Raw genomic sequence first — 20,023 nt, 5'->3', positions numbered from 1 at the left:
CTGCCATTGCCTCATATCCCCTGGGTGTGTGTGTGTGTTTGTGTGTGTGTATGTGTGTGTGTGTGTGTGTGTGTGTGTGTGTGTGTGTGTGTGTGTGTGTGTGATCGTGCCCTGTGATGAGTTGGAAGTCGGAAGATGTTTTTTTTCTTTATTTTTAATGACATTGATATTGATGGATGAGCTCACATTTAACAAACACCGAATGAAAGCAAAGTATGTTTTAAAAAACGAATACTTTATATTTACTCCACTTATCCACTCTTATCCAGAGCGACTTACACTTATCCCATTTAATACCACTGAGCATTTAAGGGTTAAGGGCCTTGCTCAGGGGTCCAGCACAAGGCTGATTGCATGTTAAAAACTCAACCGTGTGAAACGCAGCCTGCGTCAGCAAAGAACGGCCAGAGATTGTTGCATGTTGCACGGGTCAAGACGTATTTTTTGAATTTAGAGAATTGAGTTGAGATGAAATGAGACGAGATGAGACGAGATGGTGGGAGTGAGAAATTAACCCTTGCCTTCCCAGAATCGTTCACTTACTCATATAAGTAGTGAAATGACTCTTACTGGGAAAGTCCCAGCTCTGAGCTATAAAAAAAAGGTTATACAAATACACTCACGCACACATATGGATAAAAGTGAAATGCGACCGATCGATTCTCAGACAACGATGCCGTTGTGTCATTAACAAAAACGAATAAAACCCGTTTACATTTATACCCTTAAACGCACAGGACCCGCAGATCCGAACGCGTCGTTTTTCTTCCCTCTCTTTTAACTCCACACACCATGAAACTTCTCTGAATTATTCATAATAATTCATGTCATGAATAAATAAAAAGCTTTAAGAGAAATAAGTGAGTAATAATAAAAAAAAATATTAAATAAGAAACAGTTTCAGAAATGCACAAACTCCCCAAACCAGCACCCGAACTCATTTGCATATAGATCTAATCGATTCGAATAATCAAGATGATTAAGTAGTACAAAAGCTGTGAATATCGGAAGGCGCAGGTTGTCAGGATGTGTGAGTCACGGTGTTATCGGCGTGTTGGTGCTACAGGGAGCAGTTTGTCATCCTGTCAGGCACCTTTGAGAGCTTTGTGTCAAGTGTAAATATTTAGAGTCTAATATACATACAAGCTTACTAGCAGATTAAATCACTTAAAAAAAAAAAGTTTGAGCCGTGTGAGGAGACTTTATTAAAAGGCTTGTGGCCGTACAGGAGCTGCGATTAAACGCTGATTAGCATCGGATTGTTGTTTTGCAAAATTGTGTGTGGGCATGTTTGGTGGTAACCATGGAATATGTAACAGTTTTGACGTTATGGTGGGAAAAATGCACCTTTAATTAAGAGAGAGTGGTTTATTCTTGGTTTAATAAAAGCACATGTACTCACACACCCCAACACACGCGTGCACACACACACACACTCCAACACACGCACACACACACACACACATACACACACACACAAACACATACACACACACACACACCCCAACGCACGCGTGCACACGCACACTCTCACACACACACACTCACACACCCACACACACATACACACACACAAACACACATACAAACACACATACACACACATACACACACACACACCCACACACACACATACACACACACAAACACACATACACACACACAAACACACATACAAACACACATACACACACATACACACACACACACCCACACACACACATACACACACACAAACACACATACACACACATACACATACACACACACACACCCCAACGCACGCGTGCACACGCACACTCTCACACACTCACACACACACATATACACACACACACACTCACACACGCGCACGCACACACACCAACACACGCGCACGCACACACACACACACCCAACACACGCGTGCACACACACACACATACTCACACACACACACTCACACACAAACACACATACACACACACACCCCAACGCACGCGTGCGCACACACACACTCTCACACACACTCACACAAACACACACTCACACACACACTCACACACACTCACACACACAAACACACATACACACACACACACACACACACACATACACACACACATTTGTCTTACTATCATTGTAAGTCAGAATTAGGAAAAGAAAGCACACAGCAGTTGGATTTAAAGTCACATGTCACTCATTTAAAGTCGCTCAGTTTATTTTCAGTCCTATATTTATTATTTATTATTTTATTCCTGTCTCATTCCAGTAGCTTTATGAAAAGCTCAGAGTCAATTCTTTGGGCCCTGTGGCACCACATGTTCTGTAAACAAGAGCGAGAGAGAAAAACACACATCAAACATCTAACCAATCAGGACAAAGAGGAGTCTCTACTGGTTTGTCAATCATGTTTCCTAACTTTCTAACTACATTGTGAAGCACCAGGAGAGAACTGACAACATCACAGCGCCGAGCCGAGCCGGATAACACGGTGTCTGATAAAGGTTCGGTGTTCAGGATGCTCAGGTCACGTTATTCCACTCAAAAATATTGGCACCCAGCAAATTCAATAATCATAGTCATTATCTTTACACAGGAAATTTAAATGACATCTTTTCCGTCCATAAAAAAAATATATTTTATTTATAAAAACTGAAACAAATATGGATCACGTATTTCTAGTCTTTATATAAAAAGATATCGATATATAAATCATAACAACCGTTTTGCAGTTGTGCCATCCTTGTGTGCATTAATAATTGTGTTAGTGCTGTTTGTGTGTGAGTGTCTGTGTGTGCGTGCATGCGTGTGTGTGTGTGTGTGTGTGTGTGTGAGTGAGTTCGAGTGTGTCAGTCACCTTTAACCTCTAATGTTTTTTTTTTATTATTTATTTACAGTGTCTTCTCCACCTGCTACTCAAACACCCGGAAGGCCACTGGGGTCTCTCTCTCTCTCTCTCTCTCTCTCTCTCTCTCACACACACACACACACACACACACACACACACACACACACACACACACACACACACACACATATGACAGGTAGTGAACCCCTACAGGGAATTCTAATTCAAAGCAAATGTTCATGAGGAGAACAAAGCCCGGGTCACGTGATCTGATGATTTTCCAGTCGCCCCTCTCAGAACAGTCGAAATCACTAGGTGAGATTTGGATTGCAAATGTGCTCATACAGGTATGCAAATCCTGCTAATACCAAGTTAGCAAGTCTGTCTCCTCCCACCGACCCACTTCACTCTAGTCTTGTCATCACATTGTCTCCCTTCAGACATAAACTCTGTAGCTGTGACTTAAAAAATTCCCTAACATTCTTAATGGTGTTTGGCGCCATCTACTGGTGGACGTTTTTGTCACTTATCACTATTTAAATATCTGCAATTCTGAATTCTGACGTCACATATTCAATATTCAAACGAACTTCTGAGCATTATTTAAACCATTTATTTTAATGTGTTAGGATCGTCCTGACCAATCACACTTGCTTCTTTGGATCACGTGATCTGAAGCTTTCCAGGTCAAAACCTTTAAACTGTGAACACAGATATTTCACTCATGGGTGTTAAGTAAGGAATATAACACAACCGGCCATGCAGTTATAGGTAAGTAATCAACAACAAGCTGGTGTGCGAAGTTCATTATTGTCACATGGATGCTGAACTGTTTTATTTCACGTATATTAAATAAAGAACCACACACAGTAAATAGAGAAAGTCGTGGCCTAATGGTTAGAGAGTTTGACTCCTAACCCTAAGGTTGTGGGTTCGAGTCTCAGGCCGGCAATACCACGACTGAGGTGCCCTTGAGCAAGGCACCGAAAACCCCCAACTGCACCCCAGCATAAATGGCTGCCCACTTGGCTGTCCAGGTGTGTGTGTTCACTGCTGTGTGTGTGTGTGTTCACTGCTGTGTGTGTGCACTTTGGATGGGTTAAATGCAGTATGGGTCACCATACGTCACGTCACGTCATAGTACTCTTTATCTGATTATAACTACATTTAATTTTGTGGACAGTTTCCATCAAATAAATTCCTCCTCCATTGTTGCTGTCTACCATACAAGTTAAAGAGTCTATACGTTGTTGTTATAGTCCACCGTCGTTGTAGTTTAATGCTTTGTATTTATTCATTTGGCTGCTGTTTTTATTTGGAGTCACTTGGGGTAGAATGAAAAGTATGACCCGGTGCTGAAAGGTCCGACTACGACACTTTGACATTCCTGAGATTTGAACACAACCTCCTAGTAACTAGGACTCGACATTATTCCATAATCGTCAATCTTAAGATGTGAACATAACACACTTCTTATCTTCACAAGCCACAAGCAGACTGATATGCAAATGTGAGATTAATGTGAGAGAAAGAGAGAGAGAGAGAGAGAGAGAGAGAGAGAAATACAGATGCACTACTAAACTTAAACACAAAACAGCTGACGTGAGCAGAACCCAAATCTTTAAATAAGAACGTTCCATCACGAAGGCACTTCTGACCGACTGACAACGCAAGAGATGGAGCGGAGGATTAATCAGATTTTAGCGTGTAACCATTTCCTGTCTTGGTACACCAGTATATCCTCTTCATGCTAACCTTTAGTGATTGCAAGGATGTGGTTTACAGAAACAAACAGCACACGCCACACAGGGCATTTATTCCATTACACCCCCAGCCACACACAAACATACACACAGATCACAAACACATCAGTGTGCCACACTTGATCAGTTCAGGGTCAAGTACAGTGTGATGTATTTCTGAAGGTACTTTTGCCCCCAATAAAGATCAGGTGTAGGTCAAATATTGCTTTTTACACTCGACCTTGTGCTATCGACTATGTGCGATTATGGTGTTAATTAATTAGTAAGAAAAGATACAACAGCTAATGTGTTCCTTTAAATGTTCAGAGTAACACTACAGCTCCTGATGGCTGGCATTTTCAGTGTCACTAACTTCTTAAAATAAAGTCTTGTGCATTTGCTCAAGTCAGAATCCAGCATAATGCACAGCAATGGGATTAAGTAACAATCGCCATTAAATACAGGCTCAGTTTATTTTCAGTATAAATATACAGTATATTTCACAATTCTTGTCACATTCCAGCAGCCTTAAAAAAAAAAATCTGTGGTAAAACACGATACTTTAATCCCCGTGGCACCTCAAGTCAAGAAGAGACGAAGTCAAGAAGCTTTTATTGTCATTTCAACCACATATAGCTGGTGGTGCTGCATAAAACAACACCGAGCTAAGGACTGGAAGTAAGTTGTCCTGGCTACATAAAGTGCATCGTGTGCAACCAGTAAGTCAAAAGACAAAGACAGTACGAGACAAAAGACATTGCAGACAATACAATACAGAGCATTCATTCATTCATCTTCTACCGCTTATCCGAACCACCTCGGGTCACGGGGAGCCTGTGCCTATCTCAGGTGTCACCGGGCATCAAGGCAGGATACACCCTGGACGGAGTGCCAACCCATCACAGGGCACACACACACTCTCATTCACTCACGCAATCACACACGACGAACAATTTTCCAGAGATGCCAATCAACCTACCATGCATGTCTTTGGCCCGGGGGAGGAAACTGGAGTACACGGAGGAAACCCCTGAGGCACGGGGAGAACATGCAAACTCCACACACACAAGGTGGAGGCGGAAATCGAACCCCCAACCCTGGAGGTGTGAGGCGGACATGCTAACCACTAAGCCACCATGCCCCCTCAATACAAAACACTACAGGGCATTGTGCAAAAGTATAGGGTCGTAAACATTATGCAAAAGAGCGTTGTAAACACAGAGGGTTCCTGCAAACATATATACTCTTCTGTTCTACCAGCAGTCGGATGTGGTATTGAAATGCGGTGTTCAAAAGAACCCATAAATTGGACAAAAACAAACATCTAACCAATCAGGACGAAGATGAGTGTTAATGTGCGTGTCAATCGTGTTGTCGAAGTTTCTAAGTACTGTACATTCTGAAGCACTGGATGAAAACTGACATCATAGCATCAGCGTCATAGCAAGATCGACTAATGACTAACAAGGCTCTGTGGTCAGTTTGACAATGTCACGTCACTCCACTGACTTACAGTGGATATCGGCACCCAGCAATCATTACTCATAATCATTTTCTTTTCACTCATATTTGCAACATTTACAGCATTTGGCAGACACCCTTATATCCAGAGTGACTTACATGATCTCATTTTTATTCAGCTGAGCAATCGAGGCTTAAGGGCCTTGCTCAGGGGCCCAACAGTGGCAGCTTGGTGGACCTGAGATTGAACTCACAACCTTCTAATTGGTAGTCCAACACCTTAACCACTAGGCTACAACACTATGTATTTAGAAACTACGTACTTAGATATTTTCTTCCTAAATGTCACATTTTCTGACACAAAAACAATATTTCTAATAAATACAAACACAATAACAATTCTTGTATGATTAAAATCTGTCATCATCTTCATCACACACGCACACACACACGGCCAGCTTTTGCTGCAGGTGGGTCAGGTGCTCTTGTGAAGACTGATGACATCTTTCTGGTGACATGAAGGTATTGAGCAGGAAAAGGAATAAGTATGAACCTAAGAGACTTTCTCTTACTTTTTTTTAATATTTTTGCACAATCAAACAGACAACAGGGGGCACGGTGGCTTAGTGGTTATCACGTTCGCCTCACACCTCAGGGTTGGGGGTTCGATTCCCGCCACCGCCTTGTGTGTGTGGAGTTTGCATGTTCTCCCTGTGCCTCGGGGGTTTCCTCCGGGTACTCCGGTTTCCTCCCCCGGTCCAAAGACATGCATGGTAGGTTGATTGGCATCTCTGGAAAATTGTCCGTAGTGTGTGATTGCGTGAGTGAATGAGATTGTGTGTGTGTGTGTGCCCTGCGATGGGTTGGCACTCCGTCCAGGGTGTATCCTGCCTCGATGCCCGATGACGCCTGAGATAGGCACAGGCTCCCCGTGACCCGAGGTAGTTCGGATAAGCGGTAGAAGATGAATGAATGAGTGAGTGAGAAACAGACAACATTCGAAACAAATGGTAAAAAGCAAATTTGCAAAATACACCTCTAACTACGTGATCATGTAGAAGAGCTGTAATGATGAGCACAAGCAGGACAGCCAGGAGAACTTGTTTATTTCTTTTTGTTCATTTTGAAAATGGGGTCATGGCTGAATGCTACATGGTTGGAAATGAAAAAGAGACATTATCTTACATGAACGGAAACAAGTCCACATGTTCACACAAATACACACACACACAAATACAGCAAGCAGTATCATATTTGCTACTTTCAAAACGTTTGTGACGTCAGTCGAACGCTGAAACATTACACGAAGTAGAACAATACGCACATGGAGTATTATTGCTTTTCTGAAAAAAAAAATAAAAACAAACAAACAAAAAAAAAACAAGAAGAAACAGGCCAAGCAGTGCAAATACACAAATATAAAAAAAAAAATCAAATCAAACAATATAAAACATTTAGATGCATTGCATATAAAAGGTCCATGAGGTACGGCGTGACCTAAATTTAGAACGGTCACCTTATATTCACAGCTAACTAAAAACACCAGTGTAACAACCGCAGAACTTTACAAAATACATATTAAATCCCTCCACAGCTGAAAAAGCGATGAATAAAAAGGCAGCTCCGTTTGTCCTTATACGGAAGAAAAGTACCGCAAAACTGTGGGGGCTGAAAGAAAGTGAGAGCAAGAAAAAAAATCATCAAAGGCTCTTTGGCAGATTATTTTCCGTCGCATTGTTTCCTGTCTGCCCCGTGGATTAAAGGCGACGAATGTTTTTGCCCCTGACTGCGTCTCTTGTAGAGCGGAATCTGTAAACAGACACACGCACAAAAAAAAGATAGTAATAATTAAAGTAAAATCATGTCTATGGGCAAAGTCTAATGAGATCTGTAGTGAAACAGTGCCATCTGGAGGTATAATTCAAATTCATATCTGAAGCATCTAGAGATCTACCAGCTCCAGTGGGACTCTGCGATCCTAAAGAGGAGATGTGAACTCCATGTGATCTTTTGCACCAATTCAACATTTATCAGACTGTATATTTATAATCACACCCTCCAGTGTCACCCAGATGAGGATGAGGTTCCCCTTTGAGTCTGGTTCCTCTCAAGGTTTCATCCTTTACCATCTAAGGGAGTTTTTTCTTGCCACTGCTGCCTGAGTCACCTCAGACTTGCTCATTGTGGATAAATACATACACATTGTGAACTAAATCTATCTAATATTAATCTTGTATTTTGTATTCTATTAATCTTTATATTATTCTTTATAATAACAACCTTTTGTTCTATGTTTATGTTCTGTAAAGCTGTAAAGACAATGTCAGTTGTGAAAGGCGTTATACAAATAAACTTGAATTGAATTGAATTGAATAGAATATCTGCTCGTGGCAAAACTGAGAGATCTTCTGTAGCGTGCCCACCTTCCGATCCGAACCACATCACGTACCCACGTTAAAAAAAAAGGCGACATGAATCAACGATGTTCAGCTCCTCAACGAAACTCAAACCTTCTACACAGGGTTGTGGCCTTTTAGGGAATCACCCAAGAGCTCATATCATTAAGTCTGTTTCTGCTAGATATGGTATAGATTATTCATTCATCATTCATTCATTTATCTCAGGCGTCATCGGGCATCAAGGCAGGATACACCCTGGACGGAGTGCCAACCCATCGCAGGGCACACACACACACACTCTCTCATTCACTCACGCAATCACACACTAGGGACAATTTTCCAGAGATGCCAATCAACCTACCATGCATGTCTTTGGACCGGGGGAGGAAACCGGAGTACCCGGAGGAAACCCCCGAGGCACGGGGAGAACATGCAAACTCCACACACACAAGGTGGAGGCGGGAATCGAACCCCGACCCTGGAGGTGTGAGGTGAACGTGCTAACCACTAAGCCACTGTGCCCCCGGTATAGATTAATTGTTGTTAAAGTCTCAATTCTGTCTAATGAGAAGGTTTATTTGGTTTATTTTCCAAAACAGCAGCAGCTAGACAGGTTTTTTTTTAAGAAATAGTTACGGTTATTTATTATGGTGATGCTTCTGTGAGGAGATGTTGTTATGTTTTCTGGAAGGAGTTTGTGAAAAACAGCTTGTTTTCCAACACGGGAAAGTCTTCATGATGGAGGGATTTGTGGTTTTGTGGTTAAGTTCAAGAGAGAAATGAAAGGGAGGATTGTGAGGGGATGATCGTTTGTAGCTGTAACGCTTTATAGATGTTTATAGGAATGAATTAGTTTCTAACTGAACCGTAAACAGGTCAAAGGTTATGTTGCTGTTATTGGAAAAGAATAAAGTTCAGGCCAGCATTCGTGTCGCTTCTTCTCCTATAAGAGCTTTTTCGAAAGGTGTCGATTTCGAACACGACTGCTAGAGGCGTATAAAAACAGAGGAAATCTGAAAATCTGTAACGCTGTTGTGAAACGTCGGACATTTCGATGTAATGCGATATTTAAAAAACTTAGTTCCCCTTTTTTTTTGCTATCAGCAGGCTACAAAAGCAGCAGATTTCTTTAGTTGATTTAAACACGCAACCCCTAATGCACTCTGGAAAGGTGAAAATTGAGCGGTCGACGTTGGCTGCATTCCAATACAGTTTTAACGCACCCTTGTTGACTTCCCCTTACAGTTTCCCCTTGGGGAAATCCCCACCGCTATCACGAGGGGTGATCCTAAGCTTTCTTCAGCTTGAGAAGTCTGTTAGTTGAGCACTTTGATAATCAGAAGATCGATTCAGAAGCAATAACAGTATAACAGCAGATGAAGCTGAAGAACAATAAAATAAAAAGAACAAATAGTCTTAAAATTAACCGTTTGAATTTATGTAACATTGCTGTGACTTTTTACATCTCGAATAAATCCTCTTTAAGGCTGATAAAAAAAAAAAAAAAATTAAATCATCTATAATAACAGTGTGTACATCCCCATATATTACTATATCCCACAGCGCACCTGCTCGGTTCCTAGAAACACAGAGCTCAAAACCTCTTACTCTGGGTGTGTCGGGGCTACTGAACGGCGAGGGCTCGGCCGAGCGGTTCTCCTTATCAAACGAGTTGTCTCGATGCCTGTGTGCAAACTTCCTCTTCAACGCCTCAGCAATAAGAGCAGCAGGATCCGACGCGCACACGTTACCTCTACTCCTCCTTTTCCGTGCAGGTGTTCCTCCTGGAGACCTGAACACACCATCACAACACACACACACACACACGTTTCAGGACATGAGTCAACATCCTGTCATGTTGTTGACTACAGTCCTAAAGTTTACAGTCAAGATAAAGACCCGAGAATCAGCCAAAGGAGGGGCATCCTGACATATTTACATTCATAACCTATTATTTACTATTAAAACTATTCTAACTATTCTAACTATTATTTACTATTAAACTACTTCATATTTATTTCATAATATAATGCGTTTCATAAAACGATGCTTTTTTTACCTGACGATAGTCTGTATTACCAAAAGCATATAACATAAGCACAAGAATATACGTTTTATTTATATTATAATCACCACTAAAGGTAATATGTGATAAACTGAGAAAATTTAGGTCATATTTATGAATATTTCTCTTTTTTACCCTTAACTTATTGCTAAAGTTAGCCTGTTAGCTAGCATGAGGAAACCTGACATGATTTAGGGTCATGTTTATAAATATTTTTAATCTTTACTACTAAAGCTAGCCTGTTAGCTAGTATGAGGAATCCTGACAATTTCTGAGAGGATTTTAGGTTGTGTTTATCGATATTTTACTTAAAAAAAAACACACTCAAGTGGTCGTTTCAAACAGAGAAACGACACTGAAGTTAAAAACCGTTGCGAACGTTAGCGCACCTCTCTACAGTGCGAAGTTTAACCTGGTTCAAATCCTTCAAGACCTCTAGCATGGAAGGAACTGCGGCTGATGAGGCCTCACACACTCCAGCTTTATCCTTCCTGGCTGCTTTTCTCTGTTTAATCACGTCAGTCACAGAGACCTGCTTGGAGAAAGCACCCAGGGGAGGAGGAGGAGGAGGAGGAAGAGGAGGAGGAGGTGGTGGTGGAGGTAGAGCAGCCAGGAAAGGAGTGGAGGTAAGAACAGGAGCAGGAAACCGTGAACAAGGAGTGGAGGGATTGTTCAGAAGGGAACCGTCTGCTGAAATGAAAAAGAAAATGTATTTACACACTAATCGATTCATCCAAGAGGCTTTAATAGTTCTGGTAACTATCTTATAGCATAAACAGGATAAAATTTGTGGCAAATTTTTTTCTCATCACATATAGAGTAAATAAATAGTAAACAACTAGCACTGATGTGGCATTTTAAGGCATACAACAATCATGAAATTTCAATTCATTAGCGATTGGGCGGTTACCTGATGGTGTGGTGACGATCATCGCAATCTGAGCTCGTAATTTCTGTAACTCGGCCTCCAGTGCTTGGATTTTTACAAAAGCTTCTGGTTGTGTGCTTGATGCCTGCGCAGCGTGTAATTTCTGTTCACGAACAGGTCGTACACACACAGAGGCTGGAGTTTCAATGCCGTATGACCGTCCCTGTTTCCTCAGCGGGACACAATTCCTGAATAATAGTTGCAATATAACAATGTGAAATGCTTTGCTTAAAGACGAATTACAAACATTTTTATGTGATTTTACGAAGAACCTTAACCTCACAGCACCATCTAATGACTAAAGGAGCAAATATCCGGAATATGTTTCCCGATTAATTGCATTTTGCATAACAGGGAATGTGTACATCTGATTTTTGACTGAACCCCACTGTTTCCTTCACTGTATTCCCCAAATGTCACCGAGTTTATAGTGAAGCATTAAATAAATAATTTAAGCATAAAGTTCTGTTTTCAGACCAATTACCTGAACTTAGTGCAGCTGTCTCCTTCGTCCTCGGCAAGCCATAACACATCCGCTAGCGATGGAATGGCAGGAGCATCTACGGACACCTCGATATGACCATGTCTCCTGATCGTCTGTAAAGGAACCTGATAAGGCAAAGAGGAGCAGAAAGGTCAAAGCTGTTCAAGGTTTCATTTAGGGTGTCTAAAAAAAAATCAATGCAGTACTACAGGTTTCCATTGAACTCATTGTAATATATTAGAAAGTGAAGAAGTACTGAAAATCTGCAAAATTTTAAGCACTTATAGAAGATGAGTAAAAATAAATAACATTCATTTATCAGTAAGTACCATATCCTGGTCAGTGTGGCAATGCAAAGCTTATTCCAGGAATACACCCTAGATGGGATGCTATTCCATCACAAGGCACATGCACTCACGCACACACACACACACACACACACACACACACAAAGGGTAATTTTCTGTAGCTGATACACCAACCGATATATTTTTTGGGGGTGTGGGAGGAAATTCATAAAGACAAACGTAGCGCATGCAGAGAAAATCATCACAGACCCAAGAGTAACCCGAGATCAATGTCAAACCTGGGATCCTGGAGCTGAAACAGCTTGATTTATACAACATGTGGGCAAAATTCAGCAGACAACTGACCAGTACACTCATATGTAGGGCTTCCTAAACTGTTGCCACAGTAAAAAGCACAAAAGCATATCAATTCCACTGTGCACAAAGCAAGCTCCGCAAAAACATTTTCAAGGCTTACATGGAAAAACTCAAGGGACCTGAACGGAGTTGTGACTGAATAAGCCACAGCCACATTGTAAACTCAAGCTGAAAGCCTTTTTCAGACTTCTGGAGGATATTATACAAGCAAATCTTCAGAATAGGTGCAATCGGTCAGATATTCATATACTTTCAGCTATATAGGCTCAACCTTTCAACTTACTACACACTACTTACTATGTTCAATTTAATTCAAATGAATTTATATAAGGGGGGCACAGTGGTTTAGTGGTTGGCACGTTCGCCTCACACCTCCAGGGTTGGGGGTTCGATTCCCGCCTCCACCTTGTGTGTGTGGAGTTTGCATGTTCTCCCTGTGCCTCGGGGGTTTCCTCCGGGTACTCCGGTTTCCTCCCCCGGTCCAAAGACATGCATGGTAGGTTGACTGGCATCTCTGGAAAATTGTCCGTAGTGTGTGATTGCGTGAGTGAATGAGAGTGTGTGCCCAGCGATGGGTTGGCACTCCGTCCAGGGTGTATCCTGCCTTGATGCCCGATGACGCCTGAGATAGGCACAGGCTCCCCGTGACCCGAGGTAGTTCGGATAAGCGGTAGAAAATGAATGAATGAAAACGAATGTATTTGTATAGCGCATTTTTTACCCTTGACATCGTCTCAAAGCAGCTTTTTTTACGGAACATAAACATAGAACAGAAGGTTATTATAAAGAATAATATAATACAAAAATTCAAGATTAATATTAGTTATATTTAAACGTGTTTGTATTTATCCCCAGTGAGCGAGTGTGATTTGACTCAGGTGACTGTGGCGAGGAAAAACTCCCTTAGACGGTAAAGGAATCAAAGGGGAACCTTTGACAGACTCAAAGGGGAACCTCATCCTCATACAGGTGACACCGAAGGGTGTGATTATAAATATACAGTCTGATAAATGTCGTATCGATGAGGCGGTCGAGGTCCTCAAAAGACCATACCATACGCTCAGATCAGTAGACATGTCAACAACGTACCTGAAAATGAAGCCGAGGATACAGTGTCAGAGGGAGATTTGTTCCAATCATGCGGACGATGCTACGATACTGTCCACACAAAGTGCTCTCCCAAACTGGAACCAGCTGCAATTAAGCAAATGGAGAAGATGTCAAACCCATTTACAGGTATTTTGAAGAAGCAACCAGACTGGAAATGATTCATAAAGCATTATTTCACACTCACCATGTCTTGTGGAACCCCAAAATATTCTAGGACACATCTCATCACATGGACGAGGTCTTCAAGCAGAGACATGATGACTGGGATCTTGTGTTCCTGATGCAGAACAGAGTGACAGCAGGGTTTGTGCAGTGAATCAGGGCTGAATCACAAACACTGCAGCAACACTGGCTTCCTACACGTGGTGCAGGAATATCAAATAAACAGTAAATACAAATACACAAATATATAACCGTTAATGATCAACATCACCTCTGAAATATACTCACGTGTGCTTGCTATGCTACAAAACTCAAATAAAGCCGTTAGGAGCAAAACCGTATCCGATTGGACAACATAAAGCTAGATTTGATTCCATCCAATCAGAGTAACCTATCTATCTATGTGGAAGGAGCACGTCGACCAATGGCGTTGTGTGAAAACGAGTGCGAAGTTTGTATTTGTGGTCAGCGAGGCTGTGACGGAGAAGCGGTAAGGAGCTTGAATTAAAAGTGTTTAAGTGTTATATTGAACACAAAATAAACCGAATGTAGTAAAATTCGACATGAAAACAAACCCTGATATGTGTTAATGCGGCGTACAAAAGGTCACGTGAGCTATTTAAGGCAAATGAACACGGAGTTGTTGTTAGCATGAATGCTAACGTGACGTGACGTGGCGTGGGGTCTCGAGCGCGGCTAACTGGTCTCGAGCGCGGCTAAGTCTTTAAACTCAGCTTATTTCTTATGGCTCGATGATTCTAACAACAAACCCGTTTTAGTTACCGGTTATATCGTATGTGCGGGATAATAAGCGGTTACAAAGGGTTATATAAGTATTGTTTTAAGTTGATGCGAGGTGGAACAAACGGTTTATTTTACAGGTTGGCTAATGCTAGCTCGTTATAGCTACATTATCCTGTCACAATTTGAGCTGAGAGATGGATAGATGGAAGGGAAGGATAGATGGAAGGATAGATAGTTAGATAGACAAATGGAAGGGAAGGATAGATAGATGGATAGAGTGATGGAAGGATAGATAGATGGAAGGATAGATAGATAGACAGATGGAAGGGAAGGATGGATAGAGTGATGGAAGGATAGATAGATGGAAGGATAGATAGACAGATAGAAGGAAGGATAGATGGAAGGATAGCTAGATGGAAGGATAGATAGACAGATGGAAGGATAGATAGATGGATGGAAGGGAAGGATAGATAGATGGAAGGATAGATAGATGGAAGGATAGATAGATAGATGGAAGGATAGATAGATGGATGGATGGAAGGGAAGGATAGATGGATAGAGTGATGGAAGGATAGATAGATGGATGGAAGGGAAGGATAGATGGATAGATGGAAGGATAGATAGATAGATGGAAGGATAGATAGATAGATGGAAGGATAGATAGATAGATGGAAGGATAGATGGATGGATGGAAGGGAAGGATAGATAGAAGGAAGGATAGATAGATGGAAGGATAGATAGATGGAAGGATAGATAGATGGATGGAAGGGAAGGATAGATGGAAGGATAGATGGAAGGGAAGGATAGATGGATGGATGGAAGGGAAGGATAGATAGAAGGAAGGATAGATGGAAGGATAGATGGAAGGATAGATAGACAGATGGAAGGATAGATAGATGGATGGAAGGGAAGGATAGATGGAAGGGAAGGATAGATGGATGGAAGGGAAGGATAGATGGATAGAGTGATGGAAGGATAGATAGATGGATGGAAGGGAAGGATAGATGGATAGATGGAAGGATAGATAGATAGATGGAAGGATAGATAGATAGATGGAAGGATAGATAGATAGATGGAAGGATAGATGGATGGATGGAAGGGAAGGATAGATAGAAGGAAGGATAGATAGATGGAAGGATAGATAGATGGAAGGATAGATAGATGGAAGGATAGATAGATGGATGGAAGGGAAGGATAGATGGAAGGATAGATGGAAGGGAAGGATAGATGGATGGATAGATGGAAGGGAAGGATAGATGGATGGATGGAAGGGAAGGATAGATAGAAGGAAGGATAGATGGAAGGATAGATGGAAGGATAGATAGACAGATGGAAGGATAGATAGATGGATGGAAGGGAAGGATAGATGGAAGGGAAGGATAGATGGATAGATGGAAGGATAGATGGATAGACAGATGGAAGGATAGATAGATGGATGGAAGGGAAGGATAGATGGATAGATAGTTAGACAGATGGAAGGGAAGGATAGATAGATAGATAGACAGATGGAAGGATAGATAGATGGATGGAAGGGAAGGATAGATGGAAGGGAAGGATAGATGGATGGAAGGGAAGGATAGATGGATAGAGTGATGGAAGGATAGATAGATGGATGGAAGGGAAGGATAGATGGAAGGATAGATAGATAGATGGAAGGATAGATAGATAGATGGAAGGATAGATGGATGGATGGAAGGGAAGGATAGATAGAAGGAAGGATAGATAGATGGAAGGATAGATAGATGGAAGGATAGATAGATGGATGGAAGGGAAGGATAGATGGAAGGATAGATAGACAGATGGAAGGGAAGGATAGATAGATGGATGGAAGGGAAGGATAGATAGATGGAAGGATAGATAGATGGATAGATGGATAGACAGATGGAAGGATAGATAGATGGATGAAGGGAAGGATAGATAGAAGGAAGGATAGATGGAAGGATAGATAGATGGAAGGGAAGGATAGATGGATAGACAGATGGAAGGATAGATAGATGGAAGGATAGATAGATGGATGGAAGGATAGATAGATGGAAGGGAAGGATAGATGGATAGACAGATGGAAGGATAGATAGATGGATGGAAGGGAAGGATAGATAGATAGATAGATAGATAGATGGAATGATAGCTGAAAGGATAGATAGATAGTTAGATAGACAGATGGAAGGGAAGGATAGATAGATAGATGGATAGAGTGATGGAAGGATAGATAGATGGAAGGATAGATAGATGGATAGACAGATGGAAGGATAGATAGATGGATGGAAGGGAAGGATAGATAGAAGGAAGGATAGATAGGTAGATGGAAGGATAGATAGATGGAAGGGAAGGATAGATGGATAGACAGATGGAAGGATAGATAGATGGATGGATGGAAGGGAAGGATAGATAGAAGGAAGGATAGATAGATAGATAGATGGAATGATAGCTGAAAGGGTAGATAGATAGATGGAAGGATAGATAGATACAAACAACTTTATTGTCATTACATAGTACAGGCACACAGCAACGAAATGCAGTTTGGCATCTACCAGAAATGCAAATAGACAAGTGCAGATGTAAACATATGTAATATAAGATAATACATGTAATGTAAATGTTTTTGTATGAAATCTGGTCCTTTCTCTTATCTAGCAGATAACCAGCATGATGGATGCGATGTCAGTAGTGACCCAGCTGAGGGATCTGGCGTCTGAGCCTCAGAATCGAGAGGCTATAGCAAAAGACGAGGGCTGTTTACCTGGTCTTGTGTTGTTTTTAGACCATAAAGACCCTCAAGTAGTGTTTGCTACTCTGCAGGTATGAATCTACATGGTTAGCAAAATTGGACAATGTGAACTACAGTAATGGACAGAGAATGTATGAAATAAGCTAGTTAGCGGATGTGTGTTGAAACAATACATGCTGTGACTGATTTCTTCAGACCCTGAGGTACCTGGCAGAATCGTCTCAAAACATCAACTCCATGAAGAACGAGCTAGGCATGATGGTGAGCCTGGAGACTCTGATGGAACGGTAAGTTTCAGTTCTGTATTATTTTTATATGAAATCCTGACTAGATTGCTTGTGATGATCCTTTGCTTGTGAATTTTTTCCCGTAGAAGTGAACTAAATACCGACATCGCAGATCTTGCTAAAGAGGTGTATGAAGTGTTGAGTGCTCCAGAGAGGACGGAAACTCTCACAACTCCTGTGCAGCCCATGAGGAGAAATAAGCCTCAGTTCTTCATCAACAGTTCCAATAAAAAGGCCAAAACAATCACGCTTCATATACAGGGTTTGGAAGGGACGGTAAGTTTGTCGATCTTAGTTTGTGCATGTCTTAATGTGGATTTACTATTGCAGTCTCTTTACACCTGACACAGATTTAAAAACGACAATGTTAATGAAATATAATGCGTAATGTAAAAGAGGAAAAAAGATGAGCTCTGGTATCAAACTCAACATCTACCAAGTAAACAGAAAAGATGTTTGTAATAAAGCCTCCAGTAAGTGTACAGCATTTAAGCTCACCACACACACACTACCATGTCAGTGTCACTTTTGTGCTGAGGATGGTGCATTTCTGAAATGACATCTGGCCAGATGTAGTCCTTTTTATTGTTGGCTACATCCACTATACGTCTATATTTATAAATTACGAAAGGAGTGTAGGTACAAGATCAGTAATAGATAATATATCGGCGCACAGATTTAATAAGCAATGAATAATTCAAGGCTGTATATTTTATTGTGCAACTTCTTGATTTTGTGTGTGATATATAATGATACAGGATCAACGAGGTGTGTGTGAAGAAGCTCTCCTCAAGGTTAAAGGAGTCATCAGCTTCACTTTCCAGATGGCGATGAAGAGATGCACCGTGCGTGTGCGTGCAGACCTGTCAACCGAGGTAGATCTTCTGTTTTTCACTTCTCACTTACCCTTATTTGAAATAGTAACTATTTGATATCAGAACTTGTGTGATTCTCATTAATCCAGTGCACTTTCTCCCATTCAGAGTCTGGCATCAGCCATTGCTGCCACTAAAGTGCTTTCAGCTCAGCAAGTGGTGAAGAATGAAGGTGGAGAGGAGGTAAGTTGCTGTTGTCTGATGACCTGTTTACTGACACCTGCCGCAAGGCACCCGCTAGAGCACAGTTCTCATCTTCGCATGCGTAGTCAGAAGTTTCCCTTCTCAACACACCTTATATGACACAAAGTCATATAGCACAATTGAAACCGTGATTTTTGACCTAAAGCAGTTTAAACACACCCCAATATGCTCAGGGGCAATTCCCACCCACTAGTCAGTGGGTTCAAACACTCAAACGCCCGTGATTATCTAATGTCACTGTGATTGACAGGAGAGCATGAGTGTGCCTTTTTCCCCCCCACACAGAGAGTATAGCCAATTTTGCTCTGTCTAGACTGTTGGGTTTCAGATTCATTGAGTCATTGCCTCACTGTTTTCTTAGCTGTCCCCAACCACTGAACAGCAGCAGTTTATCAGAACTCGCACTTTATTGATAGCAATTTTGGTACTTCTGTTCCGATGATTTACGCTATTAAACTCTTCATCCTAAAACCAATAACTGACCATGATTTATTGTACTGACTGCAGGTTTTCGTCCCTCTCAACACTACAAACACGCACGTAGAGGAAAATCACCACCTGCCAGATTATCTACCAGAAGATGAGAGTCCTGAGAAGGAGACCAACCGTGCAGTTTCCCGCACCGCTGCCAAACAGGATGCCAGTGGAAGCTGGTTAAGCTCAGCAGCCAGCTTTCTCACAAAAACGTTCTACTGGTGAAGCTTTGAGCTGTAACATGTGTAAATATCTGTACCACACAAGGACTTTTATAATGCAGGTTGCTAAGTGAACAAGATCTAGACTCTACTCGGCCATTTTTATGAACATGCAAAGTGGTATTATATTATGATATATAGTGCTACAGGTCTACTGCTCGATGTCTGGATTAACGGTTCACACTTTTATATGTAACATTTCAGAAACGATTGTTGTGTTTCTGTTTTTAGTTGTGTGTTATTTCTGATTGACTGTTACCTGTTGTGTAAATACATGCCTGTGGACTTATTTTAAAGTTTATAAAGTCTCATAACCTTTTTTTTAAACAAGATTAGTCCAATAATAAAATGAACGCATTTGAGAGCATGGACTGTGCAAATAAAACAGATTCTGCTGTAGAATGCTGTTCAATATTCTGTAAGTTATATTCATCCCACTTTTTGAATGAGCCAAATGTTTGTGGACACCTGACTGTCGCATCCGTGTGTGGGCCTTATCCAAACACAGCCTAGAAATGTCTATAAGCTGTAGCATTACAATTTCCTTTCACTGGAACAAAGACACAAAGCTGTTCAAGCATGACATCACCCTTGTGCTGAAGCTCAGACCTCCTCAAACATCAGTAATGATCTCAAATCTTCAT

At 41.3% G+C, this 20,023-nt stretch overlaps 2 protein-coding genes across 7 annotated transcripts; one reads left to right on the top strand and one right to left on the bottom strand.

Annotated features, from left to right (window-relative positions):
* Positions 1–7,122: 7,122 nt before the first annotated feature.
* mtfr2 (mitochondrial fission regulator 2) lies at positions 7,123–14,282 on the bottom strand. Of its 5 annotated transcripts, none has more exons than XM_060893810.1 (8): positions 14,135–14,282; positions 13,869–13,961; positions 13,664–13,768; positions 11,910–12,034; positions 11,408–11,613; positions 10,887–11,187; positions 10,041–10,224; positions 7,123–7,842 (listed from the first exon to the last, which is right to left on the bottom strand). In XM_060893810.1, exons 2-8 carry the CDS (start codon positions 13,938–13,940, stop codon positions 7,753–7,755), a joined length of 1,083 nt encoding a protein of 360 aa, XP_060749793.1. In that variant the 5' UTR covers positions 13,941–13,961; positions 14,135–14,282; the 3' UTR covers positions 7,123–7,752. The 5 variants fall into 5 exon arrangements, with proteins under 5 accessions (XP_060749793.1, XP_060749796.1, XP_060749797.1 ...); XM_060893813.1 differs by lacking the exon at positions 14,135–14,282 and having other exon boundaries at positions 10,887–11,106; positions 11,140–11,187; positions 13,869–14,118; XM_060893814.1 differs by lacking the exon at positions 14,135–14,282 and having other exon boundaries at positions 10,887–11,106; positions 11,140–11,184; positions 13,869–14,118.
* Positions 14,215–19,684, top strand: armc1l (armadillo repeat containing 1, like). 2 transcript variants are annotated; one of them, XM_060893815.1, is made up of 7 exons: positions 14,215–14,336; positions 17,225–17,389; positions 17,514–17,605; positions 17,692–17,881; positions 18,364–18,480; positions 18,589–18,663; positions 19,192–19,684. In XM_060893815.1, exons 1-7 carry the CDS (start codon positions 14,271–14,273, stop codon positions 19,381–19,383), a joined length of 897 nt encoding a protein of 298 aa, XP_060749798.1. In that variant the 5' UTR covers positions 14,215–14,270; the 3' UTR covers positions 19,384–19,684. The 2 variants fall into 2 exon arrangements, with proteins under 2 accessions (XP_060749798.1, XP_060749799.1); XM_060893816.1 differs by having other exon boundaries at positions 14,238–14,336; positions 17,228–17,389.
* Positions 19,685–20,023: the final 339 nt, after the last annotated feature.

This window comes from Tachysurus vachellii, chromosome 19, assembly GCF_030014155.1.
Source record: "Tachysurus vachellii isolate PV-2020 chromosome 19, HZAU_Pvac_v1, whole genome shotgun sequence".
NCBI classification, from domain to species: Eukaryota; Metazoa; Chordata; class Actinopteri; order Siluriformes; family Bagridae; genus Tachysurus; species Tachysurus vachellii.
Note: the sequence above shows the minus strand (reverse complement) of the source record. Positions and strands in the feature narration are given on the sequence as shown.

Bases quoted from the DNA above. Each gene is read 5' to 3' on its own strand.
- armc1l (XM_060893815.1), top strand. From the start codon at position 14,271: ATGGCGTTGTGTGAAAACGAGTGCGAAGTTTGTATTTGTGGTCAGCGA. The intron at 18,481-18,588 runs GTAGATCTTCTG...TCTCCCATTCAG, and splicing joins GTGCAGACCTGTCAACCGAG to AGTCTGGCATCAGCCATTGC. The intron at 18,664-19,191 runs GTAAGTTGCTGT...TACTGACTGCAG, and splicing joins AGAATGAAGGTGGAGAGGAG to GTTTTCGTCCCTCTCAACAC.
- mtfr2 (XM_060893810.1), bottom strand. From the start codon at position 13,940: ATGTCTCTGCTTGAAGACCTCGTCCATGTGATGAGATGTGTCCTAGAA. The intron at 12,035-13,663 runs GTACGTTGTTGA...TTGCCTTATCAG, and splicing joins ATCCTCGGCTTCATTTTCAG to GTTCCTTTACAGACGATCAG. The intron at 7,843-10,040 runs GTAAGAGGTTTT...GTCTGTTTACAG, and splicing joins GTAGCCCCGACACACCCAGA to ATTCCGCTCTACAAGAGACG.